The 21,662-nt window shown below is 59.5% G+C and overlaps 1 protein-coding gene across 2 annotated transcripts in view; it reads left to right on the top strand.

Moving 5' to 3' along the window:
• Window positions 1-10,921: 10,921 nt before the first annotated feature.
• The window catches only part of NTSR1 (neurotensin receptor 1), a 49,830-nt gene continuing 39,089 nt past the window's right edge, over window positions 10,922-21,662 (top strand). For both annotated transcript variants that reach the window (XM_032387772.1, XM_032387771.1), the window contains exon 1: window positions 10,922-11,963. In XM_032387772.1, coding sequence (XP_032243663.1) covers window positions 11,268-11,963 — 696 coding nt within the window. In that variant the 5' untranslated portion in view covers window positions 10,922-11,267. The remainder of the gene's footprint in view (window positions 11,964-21,662) is intronic.

Raw genomic sequence — 21,662 nt, 5'->3', positions numbered from 1 at the left:
CAGCACAGGGGGCCCCCCGGACCCCTAGTGGTCCTCCACCCACACAGGGTATGTACGGACACCTACCGAGTCGGGGGCTGCAGAGGGGGTGCACTGCGGGCGTCAGGGGGGCCTGTGCAGAAGGTGAGTTTGAGCTGAGACCTGGGGAGAAGGCAGCAGGCAAAGGGGGAGCACAATGATGGCCAAGGGCCATGACCCCAGTGGGGGTGGTGGGGTGGCATCTAGGGAGTGGGAGATGTCAGGCAGCCCGCCACCATCCACACTGTGAGCCAGGCAGGCAAGGAGGCAGCGACAGAACCACAGGTAGACCTGGAGAAAGGAGGACACCCTCCCTTCCACCTGGGCCACACCCTCTGGGACCCTGGGTACGTGGCCACCTCTCTAGCCAGACTCTGTACCCCAAGGGCAGGCACCTGGGGGTGCAGAGCCATCCTGGGGGCCTGGACCTACAAGGAGGACACACCGGAGGCCGAGCTGCCTCCCCACCTGACGGCACCAGCCAGGAAACCCCCGTGCTCCGAGCAGAAGTGCCCAGCGGAGGGGAGAAGGAACTGCCGGGGTCTTCGGGGAGCCCAACTGGCAGAGAAAGAGGGTTCTCATTTCCTGAGAAACCCACGCCTTCAAATAAACCAAATGAGCCCACAGCTCAGCACGAAAGCCCTTCCCGTGAAGACTTCCCTCACCTTCCCTCTTGCAGAAGTCCTCGTGGTCCCGTCCAGGCCCTGGGGACCTCCACTCCTCCCATAAGAGGACCGAGCCTGGTCATCAAAGAACCAAGTCAAGCCTGTTTCTATGCACCTGCAGCCTCTCCCTCCCTGAACCATGGATGGCTTGGGACTGGGCCTCCCGAGGGACGTCAGCGGGGCAGGTTACACACACCAGTGTCTTCCTTTTCTGTGCATCCTTCACTTCCCTGCAGGAGGGTGTGTGGAGAACAGGGCGGACGCCATCCGGGCGCCAAGGAAACCAGCCTCGCAGACAGACGGTAGAGGCCCAGAGCGTGGGACATGGTGGAGGGGATCCCCGGCACCTCTGCAGCAGGCCCAGGTGAGCTGGGGACCCCAGCTCAGCAGCCACTCTTGAGAAGCATCTGCATCCCACACCTCCCCTCCTGTGGGGCCGAGTCCCTTCCAAAGACTTCCGGGGGGTCTTAGAACCCCAGGCCTGTCCTGAAGGCCCTGGAAACGCGTGGAAAGTCTCAGAGGCTGAGGAAGGGAGCTGACACGCACCCGGCTCAGGGACCCCTGTTGTGCTCCAAGCAGAGGTAACCTGCACCATCACTACCCCAACACCCGTGGGCATCAAGCTGGCGCCGGCTGGTCAGGGGACAGCTCCGTGCACACGGGCAGGGCAGCCCTCTGGCCAAGGAAGAGGCTGGGGCAGACGCCTCCCCAGTGACATTGCCTTTGTCACACCGCGTGTCCCCCTCTGGGTGACTCCCGCCAGGCGTGGAGGGAGAGCTGCTCCGGGCCTGTTCACCTGCAAAGCAGGTGTGTGACGGGAACGCAGGTGTCCCGGCCTCACCTACCTGCCCCCCAGCAATGCCTCCTGGTCTCCTCCCCCTACACCCTGCCTGTGGCTCCCTGTCCCACATCTGCTTGGGGGTACCCATCAGCAGTGCAGCTCCCCGGGCGCCCCAGTATCTCATCAATTCCCGCCACGGCCCGAGCAGGCGGGTCTACATCCTGCTCTGCTTTCCCACAGGGGACACGGAGCTCAGGAGAGGGTGTTACCTGCTCAGCTCCCGGGCCACCTGCTAGAAAGGCAGGAATGGACCCCGGGCCGTCTGCTCCCTGTCCCCTCCTCTGCAGGAAGGAACCCTGGGCCGTCTGCCCCCCATGTCCCCTCCTCTGCAGGAATGGACCCCGGGCCATCTGCCCCCCTGTCCCCTCCTCTACAGGAATGGACCCCGGGCCGTCTGCCCCCCATGTCCCCCTCCTCTGCAGGAAGGGACCCCGGGCTGTCTGCCCCCGTCCCCTCCTCTGCAGGAAGGGACTCTGGGCCGTCTGCCCCCCTGTCCCCTCCTCTGCCTGGGGAGGGCTTTGCAGGAGCAGGGAGAACCCCAACAGGAAGGGAGCAAGGGAGGCGCACACATGGCCTCCAGACACGCCCCCAGGACGCCGCCCAGAGCCCCTGCGCGCTGGCCCCTCGCTCCTTACTCCGCCTCACTGCTTGGGATTCACCGCTCGTCTCACAGACAGAGAGACTGGTGGGAAACGGCATCTTTGTGTCGGCAGGAGCTACCTCGGTGGACTCGTTCTGGGGTTTATTTTTTGACGGTGGAGAGGAACCACCCTACTGGTTTCTGGCCCAGTGACAGCAGCCAGACCGTCACAGGCAGAGGATGGCCATTTGATAAACGCCTTTATTTTACCCCAGACGTCCTTCTGTTAACCTCGTGTAGAAGCCGAGGGAGAACGGTGCCGTGACCCCGTGCACCCCCCGCCTGCCTCCGTATTTCCAGCACACAGACAACCCCACTTCAGCCACTCGGCAGCTCGGCTTCTTGCCCCAAATTCCCTTTTAACATTTTTTGACAAGGTCAGAAGTCCCTTGTCAATGCACTGGCGGGTTAGGAAGGGGGTGGACTGCTGGCCTCGGGTGGCTCCCCTGCGCTTCCTCAAGGGACATCCGCAGAAGAGCAGATGGCCCGGCGCCGCCCGGCCCTGGAGGATGAGCCTGGCCGGGGAGGACGGAGCCGGGGAGGACAGCGCCCCGCGGGTCCCGGCAGGGAGGACCCGAACCTGGGCCGCTCAGGGCCGCTCGGAGAGGGACGCGCAGGGCTGAGGTTCTGGTGCGCTCGGAAAGAAGCAGAAAGGCCCTGGAATTCTGTTTTCTCAAAACCACATTTTTCTGTAATAACTTGGCTGTGGAGGCAAATCAGTCTCAGACGGTGGCATGCTGTTATGAAGCTGATCATTAGCTGTCACAGGAAGAAGCAAATTATCTCCACTCCGTTCCCGGCAGACCGAAGCGTCTCAGGAGCTAACGTCTCCGTCTTCGAGCCTTGAAATTTCTGGAGAAGACGAGAGTCCGCCAGGCGTGACACCACCAGCATTTTCCCGCTGGGCACGAGAAACCAGGGACTCGCTGTGGCGGCATCTCGGCCCTCCCGCCCACTTCGCGCATCAAAGACTCAGGAATCAAGGGTCAAGAGAACCCGCAAGTGACATCTGAGGTGCCCGTGGGCACGACGTTTGGCTGCCGGTGCTGGAAACGGAGTCAAACCCGCTTGAGGAAAAGCAGGCTGGGCGGGGCGAGCTCCCGGCGCCCCGGGAGTCAGGGCTTCGAGCGGAGTCCCAGCCCTGCCCGGAAACAGCTCAGCAACCAGCGAGCGGGGGCGTCTGCTCTCCCCGACCAGTGGGAGAGGTTCTGAGTGTCCACCCTGGGCCCTGGGGCCATGGGAAGGGGGCCTCTGATTTTCTGGGGGCAGGACCGGGGCGGGCAGACCTCCCGAGGCCACGCCAGTGGGCACGAGGCCCTGAGACCCCTGTGACTCAGCAATAGGGGCCGGGCTGGGGCAGGGGGCACAGGGGTCTGGACAAGCAACACCAACAGATGTCCCCTCCGGGGTTGGCACCAGCTGCCCACGGCAGGGCGGCCCCGTTCGCCTGTTGTGAGGACGGACGAAGGGCAGCAGACTTGCCATCCAGAGAACCAGCCTGCCACACAAACGGGGTACCTGAGAAAAGATGACAAAAGCCAGACTCCGAGATTCAGGGCCGTTAAGGATGCGGACAGCAAGAGCATTTGCTCGGTGACATCTAGCAGCCTCAGCCCTTTTAAAAGAAAGATGGAATGAGCCATCATGTCCCTTAGCTGTCACACTCATCCACGGGGGTCCGTGTCAGGGACGGTCTAGGGCCATGTGTGCAGGCCGGGAGCCGATTCGGGCGAGGACGCCGGACAGCACAGAGCGGGGTCGGGCTGTTGTGTGTGTGCACGTGCTCGTCCGTGCGGCATGCAGAATCAGAGCGTGCCGTAATTGCTCATTTACACCCGAACACATTTCCTTACGCGTGTTCATGCCCCTTTTCTCCCCCAGTGATGATATTTTTAAAAACCAGGTTGCAGAAGTTTGCTGGTGTGCTAGCCGACAAACACAAGCACATTTTTCGAGGGGAAAACCTCGAGGCCGGCCCTCTGAGCGCTGACACGGCACATGCCTGGCAGACTCACACCAGCGGGGGATGGACGCGGTCTGCAGAGCCCTCAGCCTGGCCCAGAGAGGGCTCCCAGCTCTGGCCTGAGAGAAGCTCCATGCTGGCCCGGCCAGCAGGGATGCCCTCCAGCAGGGACGAGAGTGACCATTTGTCACCACTGCTCTGTGTGGAGCCCCGGGAGAAAGGGACGGTTTCACGCGCACCTGTGTTCACTGACCAAGAGAGTACGGCCCCTCACACTGTGGCCATGAGTTACAGCGGCCCCTAGATGCTCACGGCACCAGGGAAGAAGGGCCGACGATCCACAGTGAATGAGGAAGCCCCTGTGAGCCCCCTGGCCTGGGCGCTGGCCCGAGTGGCCCGCCTCACCATCCCCTGATCTGAGGACCCGGCAGGTGTCTGCACTGGGGTCTGTCTCCACCTTAAAATCTCCTTAAAAAGGGCACCTGCATGGCTCAGTTGTTAAGCGTCTGCCTTTGGCTCAGGTCATGATCCCAGGGTCCTGGGATCAAGCCCCGCATCGGGCTCCCTGCTCGGCGGGAAGCCTGCTTCTCCCTCTCCCACTCCCCCTGCTTGTGTTCCCTCTCTCGCTGTCTCTCTCTGTCAAATAAATAAATAAAATCTTTAAAAAAAAAAAAAATCTCCTTAAAATCTTGCAGCTCTTCAGACGTTTTGATTCAAGCCAACAAAACAGTGAATTCCTCACCACGCTCTTGTCACCTGTGAGCGGGGCGCCCCTCACGCCGCTGAGTGAGGCACAGGGCAGCTTCGCCAGGACCGCTGTGTCTCAGCTCTGGTCCCCAGAAGCGGAGCACAAGCGGGCGCCGGCGAGGGTCCACTGCCCGACCTCGCAGGAGCTCGGGGCACGCTCTGTGGCTCAGATGTGGTCTCATCTCAGCGGACGGCAGGACCCAGCGGGCCCGGGCCGATCCGCCCCAAGTGAGAGCCCCGGGTGCTGGTGCTCTGGGCGCGGGGCCCACAGGGACGGCTCTCTGAAGGCCTCGACCGGAAACCCCGCATCCAGCGGGGAAGTTGTGAGGAAGCAGGCACACCAGGCAAAGGACTGGACAAAGGGAGGGCGCTCGTCCCAGACTCTGGGGTGGGGAAACGTGCTCCCACTGCCATCGGGAAGTGGCCGGAGCAGAATTCGGGAGACAGATGCGAGAGGAGGCCGACGCCTGTCGGATGACCGGGGAGGCCTCCAGGAGCTGGGGTGGCCCGCCTGACCGCCAGCCAGGACTCACACCTCAGTCCTGCAGCCACAGGGACCCCTCGAGCCTGGAGACTCTCCCCAGAGCCCCTGTCAAAGGCCCACCGGCCGACGCCTTGGCCAGCCGACTGGACTGGTAATTGCTGGGCAGCCCTGGGGGTGGGCAGTGGCCACCTTCGCTTCGGGAGCATGTGGCCCAGCGGGCAAGCCCACCGTGCACAAACATGTGTCGCCGATGACAGGGGCTCACGAGCTGCCTGAGGAGAGTGCCTGGCATCTAAGTGGGGAGGGGAGAGCCAGCGGGGGTCACCCGGCTGTCATCCGGGCCTCCCACACCTCAGGGCTTCCGTCCCAGAGGCTGACCCCACGCGGCCTGGGCTGGTTCTGTTCTGCTGGCTCCAGACTCCCGGGCCCATCCCTATACCCACCACTCCATTTCCCCTGAGAGGGGACTGGTCTCCTCGGGACCCACTCCCAGATCTCCAAGCACCCTCATCCTGTAGCAGGTGGATAAAGGAATGTGTCTTCTAAGGTCATAGATGGCTGTCTTGGGGCACTTTGGGGAAGGGCAAAGACCCCTAGGGGGTGGGGGGTCCCAGTGATGGGGGTTCCCAGGGAGGGAAATCCCAGCACCTTCTCTTTTGCTGCTGGGCATCTCCCCCGTAGCTTCCAACCCGGGGTCCCACCGCCATGAACTCATGCCGGGCGGTAGAGGCCAAAGGAGGACTTAGCTGGAGCGGGCGCCTTTCTCCGCGCACCTGCTGGCCAGAGCGCACGCCCGCGGCCCGCCTGCAGGGCAGGACTCACTGTGTCCACAGGGGAGACTCAGGGCAGAGGAAGAGGGACACGGGGATGCCTGCGGACGCCCCCTCAGCTGGGCCCCTGCGGCCGTGGCTCTCCAGGGTCCCAGACGTGCGTGGGGGCTGCCCGGGAATCCACAGCCTCTGCCGCGCCTCTGTGGGACCCGTCCTCCATCCCAGGCTCCTGCGGTCACTTGCCCTCAGCCCCCCGCACCTGGCCGTGTGTACCCTTGAACAGGCCACCAGAGCTCCAAGGCAAGAACGACAAAAGAGCCCCGGGTTCAGGTTTTATTTTTGGAACTTGTATGAAGTCACTAGGAGATGAGAGACATTTCTTCTATTTAAATATTTCCAGGCAACTAGAACCCCTGATTACAGACAAAGGGAGCGCGCTTCAGATCCGCCGAGAAAGAGCTGGAGCCATGAGCGTCATGTTTATGCAAACTCCATCCTCCCTGCCAAGGAGAGGAGTCAGGAAGGCGGGGAAAGAGACCCCGGTGCCCGCCTGCCCCCGCCCGCCGCGCCCCGGGGCCTCCCGCTGTGCCCGGGGAGGGGTCCCCACACCCTGCTGTCAAACAGCCAGCCACTATCGAATCCAAGAACTCCCAGTCCCCCTTCCTCCTGGTCCCCCTTCCTCCAAGTAATAAATGGAAGCCTCATTTTAGCCAAACAGGACCCTTTCAACTTTAAATTGCCTGTTGTGTTCAGAAGCGTGCCTGGGAAATTCAACCACAAATTGGTAAATTTATAACAGGCATAAAAACTCTCCGTCTCCTAGGGTGAGAGCTGACAACATACTGCTTTTCTTTGCATACTGAGCAGATGGGATTGTTTGTCCTTCTGTGTTAGACGTGCTGTGTGTGTGTGTGTGTGTGTGTCTTTTGTCCAAGAGCAAATTAGGGACCCTCCTCCCAGCATGACCTGGAGGGGATGAGCGGGGAGGCGGCAATGGCCTCCGTTTGGAGGGTCACTCGGTCCGTTCCAAGCCTGGTCCGGAGAAGTTGGTGTGCAGCCTCAAAGGCAATTCTAACAAGCATCCTTTGTGTGCATGCCTACCCAAAGCCGACGCAAAGCCTTCCCAGGACATTCTAGGGACCCGAGCTGCGTTGAACATGTCTTGGAAGTTGGATTTTCTTTCCCCTTAGGGGACGATCTGACGTGGCCCCTTTCCTCCCAAACACCAGCTTCCTTGCGCGGCTCCTGGCAGGAGCCGGCAATGTCCCCAATGGGGCTCACGCTGGCGCGGCTCCGCCGAGCTCCCCTGCCCTCGTCTGCTGGAAGGGCCAGGAGCTGCCATCAGTGGTTCTGCTTGACCAACCTCCAGGGTTGGTTAGAGGGAGGGGCTGGCTTCTGGGGGGGTGACAACTGAGACTTGGAGGGCGAGGGTCCCAGAGGGACCAGCCCCTGACCTGTAAGCAGAGCGCAGCCTTCCCTGCATGTCCAGAGGGAATAAGCCCCGCCCTGCACAGAAAGCTTTCCACTCGGTGCGCCGTGAGCCCTGGGAAGGCAGCCCCCTGCCCCCGGGTGCTGACCACACTCGGTGAGTGCTGCACAGATGGACAAATGGACGGTGGATGCAGGGAAGCCCTAGGGAGAGGGCCTCTGGCCGATGGAAACTGTCAGCGTTGGTCCACAGAGACCCAAGGATGAGGGGCCCCAGGGCCGGGGCACAGCCCTTGTGAAGGCGTCCACAGTGGTTCTAGCGCACATTCGGCCGAAAAGCTGCAGCCCAATCAAGCTTCTGCACAGCAGCTCCCAAGGAGGGGTGACGCTGGACGCATGCTCCCCGCTCAGGGGGCTTCCTCCCTCCCCACGGCACGAACGGCTTTCTCTGAAAAGCATGCACCCAGCCGAGGGGCAGAGGCAGGCGATGGGCTTGCCAGCGAAGATACTCTGAGCCCATGTGCCCCGGTGCCCAACATACGGGTTCTTGTTCACACGTGCACACAGACCACGTGACGGGCGTGTGGCTCACCGGGAGGACGGGAGAGACGAGGATGAGGCAGCGGAAGTGCCCCGCCCGGAGCGGGAGCTCTGGGGTCGGTCAGCAGCCCACACGTGCCGTGAGCCCGCGGGGGCCCCAGCTGAGTGAGGCTCGGCCCACCCCTCCGGCCGGCTCACACTCACACTTCGCTTACATTTGCACATGTGTTGCTCTATTTTTAAAATTTTCCTCGGAATGCTGTACATTCGGGAACGTGTGCGATTTCCATGCCGTGGATGAGAAAATCCACAGCTAAAACTGCAAATATGCATATTACATTTCCTCAAATTACTTACCCTCCAGATAAGAGCTCACTCCCCCCGCCCCCAGTCTTGCAGGAAACAGCATCATGATGTCCTGATACCGGTATTGCTGTTAAGTTACTATTTTTTTTTAATTTAGGAAGATGTCTTTTGCTGGCAAGAGCTGCCCTCCAGCGGATGAGGCCCAGAGGAGAGAGAGGGACCTCCAGCGTGGAGGGCAGCCCATGGCGCTGGTAACTCCAGGGACTGAATTCTGCAGCCAGAAAAGCAGGTGTTTTACACCCACAGTCTGCGCTCCTGAGACGAGTGAGTGCCCCCAAGTCCTCCCACAGCTGCAGCGCTGGGACAGTGCCGGGACCTGCCCAGCAGGCTCCGTGCATGCAGCTCAGCCCTCAGTGCCCATGGGACGGGCCAGCTCCCCGCGACACGCAGCATCTGGAGCCTGGGGTCAGGGCGACAGGCCCCGAGGCTCTCCGGGCAGCCGGGAGCAGCTCACACTGCAGGGCTTCGCCGGTCAGTGTGGGGGCCTGCACCCACCAAGGGCACAGCCCATCTCCCACAGACACAGCCCGACCCAGCCTCAGTCCTCCCCGCACCTCGCCAACACTTTCCTTAAAGGGTCTCAGCTGTTTAGGACGTGTTGCGTCAGGGGAAGTCAGAGAGAGAAAGGGCCAAACGAGTGGAAGGTTCTGGCCTCCGCGCTGTCCAGGCTCTCAGGACACGGGAAAGGGGTTCCAAGTGGGCTGCCAGGGAGCCCCCAACAAGGGCCCGCCACCCGCTTTGTAGACCAAGGCCTTCCAAGTGACATTTCCTCCATGGTTTTAAACAAATGTCTTGTCCAATATTTGTGCTAAGTTGACTTTTATGATTTTTTAAGCTCCTAGGCTGGCTCAAAAAGAAATATTTGAAAAAAAGGCCAGCTTAGCGGAAAGGTCAGGGTTTGAAAACCAAACAGTGAGTTTAAGCAGCCGAGCCAGAGTGCATTTCCATCAGTGTCATCCTGAGCAGCTTCAGCTAGTGGCCCGCAAAGGGACAGGCCCCGGTGGCCACCGGCTGGGGCCTTCCCCTGGGGAGGCTCCTGAGAGCGGCGACCAGATGCCACCATCCACGGTTAAGACCCCAGTGTCACCTGTGAGCCGAGGTGGCCGTGAGCCCCCAGGGCTCCGATGTGGTCTAGCACCATCACTTCCTTTTGTGACCGGCACACCCAGGTCCCCATCCCAAGAGCCGTTTACCTAGTTGGTGGGCTTGCCTTCCAGAGAGCAAGCTGGTCAGATCCGCTGGGGGTTTAATGCCACTTCTGTTGGCCTGGGCCCTGCACCCTCACACCCTCTGAAGCCACGGCACAATCCTGCAACGCCAACCCCGCAGGTGTTCACTGACAGCAGCAGTAACAGCCCTGGCCCCAGGGGCCATCTGTTCAATCACCATGCCCATTTTACAGATGACAAACCGAGGCACAGAGACGCTGAAGCAGTTGCCCGAATACAAAGCAGCCAGGCCAGGATGAAGCCGTGCAGGCTGCCTCCGAGCCTCTTCTCCTGGTTTCCAGCAAAGGGATGTTTGTGTTGTCTTCGAAGGCTGAACTTTTAAGCACATATTTTTATGTGCTAGGATCCCCTGATGAGAACATCAGGTTTCTGAGGAACAGTCAAGCCCAAAGCCAGCTGAAAAGAGGAGTAAATACAGACCCATTCCCGGGCCAGGGTCCGGGGTCCGGGCACCCTTCTTAGGCCTCACCCCTTTCTCCAACACCCCAACCCCCGTGCCCCAGCCTCCTCCAGGTTCCTGTTCTCGGCACAGCTGGTGCAGCCAGCCAGGTCCACACTGGGACGAGGCAGGGCCCTGAGGCTGTGACCCCCAGGGCCACCCTTCCCCAACCTGCTGGGCATGTGCTCTGAGGGGACTTCTGATGATCAAATCCAGGTGGTGATAAAGGGGCGGTGTGCCCACTGGCAGCCACGGTGGGACAAAGCCACCGCAGGGTGCCAGGTGCAGGACCCCAGCCTGCCTGGGGAGGGGCGCTGCTTTGCTCCCCACCTCGTCCACCACTCCCACCTGGCTCTAGCCCTCCGGGCACCCAGCTGCTGGCACCACGCGGGCTGTCCAGCCAGCTGTCAGCACCCCAGCCATCCCACCGGGGCTGCGGGCCCTGTCCCCCCTTACCTCCCTCGCCCCCCTGAGAGCGCTGCCAACGACCTGGAGGCAGTTGCCTTCCTGGGGTGGGTGGGGGGCGGGAGAAGTTGGGAAGACCCGAACGAAGGGCGTGCTCCTGAGAGAGGGTGTGGGGCAAGAACCAATATCCCCTACTCACCCGCGGCAGCGCGCCGGGGAGACCCGCCAGCCCTACAGTTGGGCTGGGCGGGGACAGAGGAGGGGCCGCCGCCGCCGCCGTCCCTCCACGGCTGGGCGCGCCGCGCTGCCGCCAGCTGAGTGGAGGCGCGGGGCCCGGGAGGGCGCGGGCGCGGCGGGCCGTGTGCGGAGCGGGTGTGCGCGGAGCGGGTGTGCGCGGAGAGCGCGAGGGAGGACAGCGCAGGCGAGGGAGTGAGCGTGCCGGGGCGGCCGTGCGTGCGCTCCGCTCGCGCCACAGGCTCGCCCCGCGCCGCGGACTCAAGGGGTCTGGAGCCGGCAGCCCGCAGAGCCGCGGAGGCTGGAGATCGGAGGAGCCCGGGGCCAGCGGGGAGCGGGAGGGAACCGGCGGCCCCCGGTGAGCGCGCCTCGAGCGCTCCGGGGCGGCGCGGGCTGGGTCGGGAGCTCCCCGGCTGGACGGCGCGCCCGCTTGCAGTCTTGCGCCCTCCCCGCCGGCTCCCTCCGCTAGGTCCCCGCCGAGCCGGAGCCGCGCCCACCATGCGCCTCAACGGCTCGGCGCCGGGCCCCAAACCCTTCCCGCTGCCGCCCTCGGGGCTGGAGGCGGCGCTGCTAGCCCCCGGCTTCCGTAACGGCACGGGCAACGAGTCGGAGCAGCTGCGAGCGGCGCCCAGCAGCGACCTGGACGTGAACACGGACATCTACTCCAAGGTGCTGGTGACGGCGGTGTACCTGGCGCTGTTCGTGGTGGGCACGGTGGGCAACTCGGTGACGGCGTTCACGCTGGGGCGCAAGAAGTCGCTGCAGAAGCTGCAGAGCACGGTGCATTACCACCTGGGCAGCCTGGCGCTGTCCGACCTGCTCATCCTCCTGCTGGCCATGCCCGTGGAGCTGTACAACTTCATCTGGGTGCACCACCCCTGGGCCTTCGGCGATGCCGTCTGTCGCGGGTACTACTTCCTGCGGGAGGCCTGCACCTACGCCACGGCCCTCAACGTGGCCAGCCTCAGCGTGGAGCGCTACCTGGCCATCTGCCACCCCTTCAGGGCCAAGACCCTCATGTCCCGCAGCCGCACCAAGAAGTTCATCAGTGCCATCTGGCTCGCCTCGGGCCTGTTGGCCATGCCCATGCCCTTCACCATGGGCCAGCAGAACCGCAGCGCCGACGGCCACCACCCCGGCGGCCTGGTGTGCACGCCCATAGTGGGCACCTCCACGATCAAGGTCGTCATCCAGGTGAGCAGCTGCCTCAGGGGAGAAGGGCGGGGAGGAAACGGGCTCTGGCCTGGGGGCAGGGTTGGCAGGTTCCCCCTCAGGGGCACCTCCGTCTTCTCTTTCCTTCACCTCGAAAGTCGTTTCCAGCCTGTGCACCCTCTGGGTCGGGGGGGGAGAGGATGTCACCAGGAACTATTACTCCTGTGCAGCTGGGAAGGGGATGGGGGCAGGGCCTGGGAGCTCAGCCTGACCCCCTTCTCCCACCTTTCACTCCAGAGCTGCCAGATCTCACCCCTGCATCTCATCCCCTCCTATCAAAGGGAGCTGGGCCCTCAGATCAATGACGTCTTGGAGGGTCCGTAGATGGGCCTCAGCTGTCCCCAGACTCCCTGAGATTTAAGGTAAACATGTGTGCTGGAGGCAGCTCCCTCCATCGGCTTTCCAAAAGGCTTTGTGGCCCCCGGAGGCTAGGCCTGTCTCCTCTGCAGCGGAGCCCCCAGGCCAGCACTGACCTCCTCCCACCCCACCCCCCAGTGCCTCCTGGCTGCCCTGCCCCCGCTCACACTTGGGAGGTGGAGGCAAACTTGATACCACCCGGACTGGTTCCTTAGTTGAGCCTCAGTATTCCCATCTGTGAACCAGGTAATCTCAGCCCGACCTCAGGTGGTAGAGGATTCAGGAGAAAGAGCGTGGGAAGCGCTTGCATGGTTCCCAGCACGTGGAAATGCTCAGAAGCACTATTTTGGTGGTGGTGATGACAAAGTTGTTTCTGCTGGGAGGATCTTAAGGCATCTGGGTGCGGTGGCAGGTGGGAGACCTGTGTGAGGTGGACAACACTGGAGCCGAGTGACCGAGAGCCCTCCGAGGGTCTGAGCAAGGTGCTACACGAGCCCAGGTGGGAGCCCTCCCTGGGAATTGGCTAGGATGAGGCATCCTGGTGGGGGGGTACGCCGGCCTGGAGAGAAGGTTTCTCAGTCAGGGACCACCTGGGCAAGGGCCCTGCGTGGGAGGAAGTCTGGGCAGAGATGCCACTTTGGACGGCATCCTGGCCCTAGGACCGGGTAGCCATGGAGGTGCAGGGTGGGATGGGGACGGGGGGTCTGGGCGGGGTCTGCAGGTGCTCAGCAGAGCCAGAGGAGGGGGCCAGGGTGCCCCCCCCGTACCCATCTGGCTGTCCTTTCACACCTCCCAGCAGGGCTCCTGCTGGAAGTAGGACGGTGTGGTGGGGTGGGGAGCCGGCCACGCGGGCAGGACTGTGGTCTACGCATCACTCCCTGGGCTGTCGCGGACCCTCACAAGCCACCACCCTGGCCCCTGACGCCAGTGCTGAGAACTTGTGGCTACAGGGTCCCCTGCGTGCCAAGGGACCCCCACCCCAGCACATGTCGCAGGGAGGTTAGTAGAGCCCGGCTGCCTGTCTGCGACATGGTCCCTGCGCTGGAGACAAAGCCACATGGGGCCGCGTGCGGCGGACGGTGGGAAAGTGTCCTCCCGAGGCCTCAGAGGGCCCCCATTGTCTCCCTAGCTCCTGTCTCCGATCGGCTGTGCAGGGGCCTCCCCCGGCCTGCGCCCGGGGCTGGGGGTGCAGCAGCCGCACTGCTCGCCTTCAGAGGTATGAAGCGGCAGGTTCAGGTCAGCAGCTCAGGTCGCTAGCACGCCCTGCCCACCCAGGAGCCGCCTCCGCTCAGACCCCCCGCCCCTCCGGCGGCTCCCAGGGCTCAGCCAGGAGCAGGCGGGTTTGAATCATCAAAAACAAGCCGCAGCCAAGCAGAGTGCGCACAGCCCCCCTGAAGCATCCTCTCTCCACTCCTGCCTCCTATCCGTCGGCCCCACGCAATCAGATGCCCAGTGACACCACTTCACCTCCCCAAGGGCTATTCCTCTGAGTCCCTGTGCTCGGGGGGCTGCAACACCCACACCGCCCAGGGTGTGGCTTCGGGGCCACCGGCGTCCTGGCAGATGTCTGCTGAGCGGTCACTGCAGACAGGCCCCCCTTCTGTGCCCAGAGGCACAGTGCTGCCCAAGCATTACTAGTGCTTGCTGGCTTCCTGACGCCCTCCGAGACTGGACCTCATCTTCCCCTAAAGACCCCAGACTGCAGGTTCCCTTCCCTCCGGGCTGACCCTGTGGGTGGCTCCCAGGAGTGTGGCCAGGGCCTCGCCACCACCCCTGCTCCCTTCTGCATGCCCTGTTCCGTCTCAGGAGAGGTGCCGTGGGTTCATGTCCCCCACTTGGGCTTCAGGGCCACTGGGCAGGTCAGGGTGAACATCCACTGTTTTTAAGCAGTGATGCTTACCAGGAGGGGGCTGCGTGCTTGCATCCACGTGTCTCCCTCTCACTGACCATGTTGGAAGTGTGGAGGTGTCAGCCAGTCAAATGGCTCCTCTTTTCAAAACAGGAAAGCCTGCATGTCTCCCAGGAGGCCGCCAGCCCCCTCATCCACAAGAGCCCATCCTGGGTACTTACATGCACAAGTCATTTAGAAATGAGGGGGTTTGGGATCAGATTTCTGAGCAACTTTGAATAGTCATTGCTCAGTACAGCTGGGCATTTTCTGAGTGTATCGCCTGGAGCTGGGCTAAGTGGAGCTTGGTCAGAGGGCAGGGCAAGGCCCAGGCCAGCAGAGGCCCCAGACCCTGGGCCCCAAGTTGACGGGGTGGCTGGGAGGAGGAGCCCACAGGGCCTGCTGCGTTCCCTAATCCGGTCCCTCCTCTGATCCCAGAGGGGAACTGATTCGGTCTTTCCAACAGACTGTTGGTCACAGTGAAGACTTCCTGCCATTGAGGGGGTCTTCCCACTAGAAAGTCCCCCCGAGAAACAGTACCCCCTCCACCGTTCACTCCGTGCACCATCTCCCCAGGGTGCGCAGCGGTCCCTACGGGCGGCCCTGCCCATGTGGATCAGCCCACATGGTTTGTGTTTGACCCCACTGCAGTCCTGCCTGGCCCCCTGCTCTGACCTCAGGCACCATGTGGATCCTGCTGCCCCAGGCTCTCTGTGGCTGGCTTCAGGTGGGGCAGGGCCCATGTCCATGCCTCCAGCCAACGTGCACTGTGACCGGTGACCAGTAGCAGCAGAGACCTGGGGGGTTTGAGCGTCTGGTTCGGATCTGACCTGGCCAGGTGCTTGCCCGGCTTCGTGCTCCCGGTGGCCCCCCAGCCCTGACCCAGGACTCGTGGTGAATGTGTTGCGTGCCCCAAGATACCAGCGGTGCCCCGAGGGCAGGGGCGGCGCAGCCTCGCACCACCGCGACGGGCAGAGCCTGGGCGGCCCGCACCCGCAGCAGCTGAGGGCTCCCTGTGCCAGCACGTCACTGTTGCTGCTGTCAGGCCCCACGGCTGGAGGACCCCTCTCCTGGGGGCCCCCTGCTTCTGTTCACCTTCTCAGACCTCCGGAAGTGCCCCTGGCGGGGGTGCGTCCTCTCACCCTCGGAGCTGAGCTGGGGCGTGGGGTCGGGGAGGAGCCGGTGCCCCACACCCACCGGCCCCGGGTCCGCGGCCTCTGCGACATGCGGCCCTTACGGTTGGAGGTGACTCCACGGAAGCCGAGGCAGCAGGACCCGTCTCCACTAAGTGGAAGAAAATTGGTTCCTGTAGAGTCAGACCATGAGTCATTTTCTCAGGATTTCCGTCCTGTAGCACCTTGATTGTCTGTTCCTTCCCCTGCCCGTGAACCGCAGGTAGCGGCCCGGCCTCAGGGACGTCGGCACTCATTGGTAACGTTTAGCGAGCCCCAGGGTCCCCACAGAAGTGACTTTGTAGAGGGGAGGGCAGCCGCCACAATGAATGGCTCCCCGCTGGTGCCATCGTGTGCCCCTGCTCTGCGCCCCGAGGACAGCACACACAGCCTCCTTCCTGGCCCTCAGTCTCGTAGCCTGAGGGACGTTCTGACCCACGGCGTGCCCAGCCCCGAGAGAGGAGCCCGGCTGCAGAGCTGCTCTGTATCCCGGGGATGAGACACAGTGCTGAGCACCACGCGTGGTTTCCACTTAGACGCTGGCCCAGAAAGGGAAATCGCTGTGAAGGTCGCGGTTGGGACAGTCGCCAAACCCGGGTACCATCCGCGGTGAGTCGGGGATGCGCCATCCCTGTGAGGTGTGGGTTCTGATTTTGATGGTTGTGCTGAGCCTCTGTAAGAGGACGTCCTTGTCCAAGGACCAAGTCCGGCCCCGAGTGCCGTCCGCAGCGCTGGGTGGGCCCGGCCTGGTGCCCACGGGCCGCCCTCACTCCTGGGGAGAGTCTCCGCTGCAAGAGGACAGGGGCTCGCCCATGGCACCGCAGGACAGGCAGGCCCAGCTTGGGACGTCGGGGAGCCTTTGTTTCTCTCCGCCAGAGAAAGAGCAACCAGGCACCCCATCTGGTCTCCTAGTGGTTTGTGTTAGGAGCAGAAAATGGAATCTGAAGCCTTTCTTTCTTCTTTCCTATTGTGGTAAAAGATACATAACATGAAATTTACCATTTCAACCATCTTTCAGCTCAGCCATCCCCACCACCCGTCCCCAGAACATGGCCATCGTTTGCGACGGGGAGCTCTGTCCCCCATTAGACCCTGACTGCTCCCCCCGCCCCAGCCCCTGCGACCACTCCCACTTTCTGTGTCTAGATCCTTGGCCCTCCCCGGCGGGCTCTCAAGCCTGCCCGTGCTCTCCTCTGAGAGCCGGAGTCCACGGACGAACCCTCTGTGCCGAGCGAGGGCCGCAGCCTCAGAAGGCCGCCTGTGACACACTTCCAACTGCAGGGCACTCTGGAAAAGGCAAAGTGACAGGGATGGATCAGTGGCTGATGGGCTGGGGGCGGGGTTGACGTTGGGCAAGAAACACTGCATCTTGACTGGCGGTGGTTACACAACTGAGCATTTATGAAAAGCTACGGACTGAGGGGTAATTTTAGTGAATGTAAATTATTACGTCTCAGTGAGTCTGTCGGAAATGAGCATGAAGCGCGCTGAGGCCTCGTCCCATAAAGGTTGTGGGGGGCGGCCAGGTCCTCTCTCTGGCGGGCCTCTGGGCACTGCACGGTCCTCCTGAAGGCTCGATGGCCCACAAGGACCAGAGGGGTCCTGGGAACGTCCATGGGGAGCCCAAAGCCCCCAGCAGCACTCTCTCCCCGCCACTCACCCCCCAGGAGGGCTTGATTCCCACACCCAGGAGAGGATGATGTTGCTGAGCTCACAGCTGTGGGCTGCCTGGTGCCCGCACCCCTGCTGTTCCCCGGCGGCACCCCGCCCCGCCAGCAAAGGAACAGCCACCGAGAGGCCCGGGCCAGGTGTCGTCCCAGGTGGAAGCACCAGGCTCTTCAGGTCCCACCAGGAAGTGGAGGCCCAGACAGGGCAGGGCGCTTGAGCTGGACCCGGTGCAGGGTGTGGGGCCGCTCACCTGCAGGCTCGCTCTGCTGCTTTGGGGACTTCACGCGTGAACACCTGCGGGGCTGCTCCGTCAACACTCAGGAGAGCTTCCTGCCGCTGGGGAGCGGGAAGTTTGGGGTTTGTCGTCAGCAGCACGCAGCTTCAGTGCTGGCCAGCTGCTGGACCCTGGGCCAGCCACATGACCTCGTGCGCCTCGTTCTTTGCCGGCCGACTGCAGGTAGCGATGACTCTGTGGCTCGGTGACTTAATACACTCGAGGTGCCTGGGACGGCTCCGGGCGCCCAGTGGGGGCTCTGTGACCCGCGCAGCAGTAATTCAGCCACGTGTGTGGAGAGACCAGGCCTCCGATTTGGGGATCCCCCTCCTGGGGCTGGGAGCTGTTCCCTGTCATCTGGGTGCAGGATCCTGCAGGAAACCCTTGATTTTAAAATTTACACCTGGTCAGAATCACTTTTCTTTCGCTGACTTCCGAGTTTGGGCAAACACGTAGGGCCACGTAACCACCGCCTCGGAGGCTCAAGGCCAGTCTTGTCACCCCAAAGCTTTGTCTTGTGCTATTGCTTTGGGGTCAACCACACCCCGCCCCAGCCCCTGGAAACCAGGATCTGTTCTCCCAGGCTTGCGCCTTTTCCAGGACGTCACGTAAATGGAGCCTTTGGGGTGTCCCCCCACCCCCGAGTCTGGCTTCTTTCACTTACTATGGCACTTGGAACTCATCCGCGCTGTTGCCTGCATCATCTCGCTCCTTCGTTTATGTAGGATTCCATTGTTTGTTGCTCCATTTGGCAGGTGAAGGACGTTTGGGTGGTTTCCAGTTTTGAGCAATGACAAATAAAGCTGCTACTAATATTCAGGTACAGGATTTTGTGTGAACGAGCATTTTCATTTCTCCCGAATGAATACTTACGAGTCAGATTGCTGGGTCATACAGGAAGTGTGTTCAACCTTCTAGGAAATTGCCAAGCTTTTCCAAAGTGGAGGTGCCATTTTGAATGTCCACAGCCACATGGAAGGACGCGGTGCTCCGCATCCTAGCTGGCACCTGCGACAGTCAGTTGTAGGTTTGGGTTTTATTTTCATTTAGCCGTCCAATGGGCATGCAGTGGGATCCTGTTGTGGCTTGATCTGCATTTCCCTGACGACTGGCGATGTGGGGCGCCTACCCATATGCTCTAGGCACCTGCGCACCTTCTCTGCCAAAGTCTCCTTCAGTCATTTGCCCAATTGTTAAATTGACTTGCTTTCTTGTTGTTGAATTTTGAGAGTTTTTAAAATATATTCTGCATACGAGTCCTTTGTCCAGATACATGATTCGCAGATACTGTCTCCCCTTCTGTGGCTTCTCTTTGCATTTTCCTGACGTTGCACGTCACAGAGCAAACAGCTATGGTTTTGATGGAGTCCAGCCTATCAGACATTTAAATGGATCCTGCTTTTGGTGCTCTGTCTATCTTCTTTCCTGCTATCTTCCATCATCTTTATAGTTTCATGTTTCATATTTAGGTTTATGATCTGTTTTGAGTTCGTTTTTCTATGGGGTGAGATACGGGTGCTTTCATTTATATGTACATATCCACGTGGTCAGTACTGCTCATGAAAAGATGCTCTTTTCTGCACTAAAGTTTCTTGGTGCCTTAATCAAAAGTTGCCTGACCTCCTGTGCGGGGCTCTGCCCAGACCCCCTCCATCTGCGCATCTGCACCATCCCTGCCCCCGTCTGCGCGTCTGCACCATCCCTGCCCCCACACTGTGGATTTACAGTAAGCATTCCAAACTGTGTGCGTCCTCCAGCTGTGTTCATTTCCAACACTGCGTTGCTACTTTCAGCCCTTTGTTTTCTACGTAAATCTAGGATCATCAAAAAAGCATGTAGGGGTTTTGATTTGGATTGGGTCAGTGTGTCGATCAATGGTGGGGAGACGTGGCATCTTCACACTGAGACATCCCCGAGGACGGTGCATCCATCCGTTGAGTTGGGTCCCCTTTGCTATCATTAGTGCTGACCTCCAGCATACAGATCCTAATGTATTTTGTTAGATTTATACCTAAGTATTCATGTTTTGGGAATTATTTTTCTATTTCCAGTTTTTCATGGCTAGCACATAGAAGTGTGATTGGGTTTTGTATGTCGATGTTGCATCTTGCAACTGTGATGAGCACACTTATGAATTCTACAAATTACTTTGTAGGGTCCCTGGGATCTTCTGTGTAGACCGTCACGTTGTCTGTGAATAGAGAATGTTTTAGTTCTTCCTTTCCAATCTGTACACCTTTAATTTCCTTTTATTGCATTATTGTTCTGGCTGTGACTTCCAGTATGATATGTAATCAGAGCGGAAGAGAAAACTGCCTGGCCTTGTTCCTGATCTTAGAGAGAAAGTCTTTATACTTTACAATCAAGGATGAGGTTTTTAGTTTATTTAAGTTTTTGGTAGAGGCCCTTTATCAGATTAAGAAATCATGCATGGATGTTGAATTTTGTTCAATGCTTTTCCTGCATCTATTGGTATGGTCATGTGGTTTTTCTTCCTTAGTTAATATAGTGAATTACATTGAGTAATTTTTTTTTTAATTTTTTTATTGTTATGTTAATCCCCATACATTACATCATTAGTTTTAGATATAGTGTTCCATGATTCATTGTTTGTGCATAACACCCAGTGCTCCATGCAGAACGTGCCCTCCTCAATACCCATCACCAGGCTAACCCATCCTCCCAACCCCCTCCCCTCTAGAACCCTCAGTTTGTTTTTCAGAGTCCATTGTCTCTCATGGTTCTTCTCCCCCTCCGATTTCCCCCCCTTCATTCTTCCCCTCCTGCTACATTCTTCTTCTTCTTTTTTTCTTTCTTAACATATATTGCATTATTTGTTTCAGAGGTACAGATCTGAGATTCAACAGTCTTGCACAATTCACAGTGCTTACCAGAACACATACCCTCCCCAGTGTCCATCACCCAGTCACCCCATCCCTCCCACCCCACCCCCCACTCCAGCAACCCTCAGTTTGTTTCCTGAGATTAAGAATTCCTCATATCAGTGAGGTCATATGATACATGTCTTTCTCTGTTTGACTTATTTCGCTCAGCATAATACCCTCCAGTTCCATCCACGTCGTTGCAAATGGCAAGATCTTATTCCTTTTGATGGCTGCATAATATTCCATTATATATATACATTGAGTAATTTTTTATTGTGGCAAACTACATAGAACATGCAATTTACCACTTTAGCCATTTTTAAGCAGACAGGTCTGTGGCACTAGGCACGTTCACATTGCTGTGCGACCATCCCCACCACCCGTGTCTGGCATGGCTTCACCTCCCAATGGGAACTCCGTCCCCACGAAACAGTCCTTCCCCAGCACCCCCCCCCCAGCCCAGAGACCACCACTCTGCCTCTGTCTCCGTGGATTTGACGACTCCGGGGACCTTGTATTCATGGAAAACCTTACTAGTTTTCACTCTTGGACCAGCCTCACATTTCTAGTACAGGCCCCACCTGGCCATGCATTGTCCTTGTATATGTTGCTGGATTTGAGTTAATATTTTGTTGGGAATTTCTGTGTCCAGGCTCATGAGAGATATTGGTCTGTAGTTTTATCTTCTTGTGCATCTTTGTCCGGTTTCAGTATCCGGGTCATGCTGACCTCGTAGAATTATTTGGAAAGTACTTGCTCCTCTTCTGTTTTCTGGAAGCGGTCGTCTGTCTTCCTTTAAGGTTCGGTAGAGTTCCTCAGCGACTCCGTCTGGGCCAGGAGTTTCGCCGGAACGTTTCCAGCTATGATTTCAGTTCCCTTCGTGGGCGTAGAGAGATTCCGGTGTTGTGCTTCTGCCTGTGCAAGTTTTGGCGACTTGTGTCTTTAAAGGAACTGGTCCATTTTATCTAAAAGTCGTCACATTTGGGGGCATGGGGCTTGTGGCATTCCTGTCACCCCTAGGCTGCCCGCGGGGTCTGTGACCACCTCTTCTCTCTCATTCCTGGTACCGGTGACCCGTGCACCCTCTTTCCCCTGGTCCGTACAGCTGGGAGTTTACCAATATTATTATTCTTTTTCGAATAACCAGGTTTCGGTTTCATGAATTTTTTCTGTTGTCTTCCTGCTTTCAGTTTTATTTATTTACACTCCCATCTTCATTTCCTTTTCATGCTTGGTTTGGATTTAATTTGTTCTTGGCTTCCTAGATTTCTTAAGGTGGAAGCTTGGATTATTGACTCAGGGCCTTTATTCTTTTGTAGTTTAAACATCGAATGCTATAAATTCCCTCCTAAATGCTGCTTTAGTAGCATTTCAAAATTTTTGAAACGTATTCTAATTCAGTTCAAGATATTTTCTTACTTCTCCTGAGATTCCCTC

The sequence above is a fragment of the Phoca vitulina genome, unplaced genomic scaffold, assembly GCF_004348235.1.
Source record: "Phoca vitulina isolate PV1807 unplaced genomic scaffold, GSC_HSeal_1.0 scaffold50, whole genome shotgun sequence".
NCBI classification, from domain to species: Eukaryota; Metazoa; Chordata; class Mammalia; order Carnivora; family Phocidae; genus Phoca; species Phoca vitulina.
Note: the sequence above shows the minus strand (reverse complement) of the source record. Positions and strands in the feature narration are given on the sequence as shown.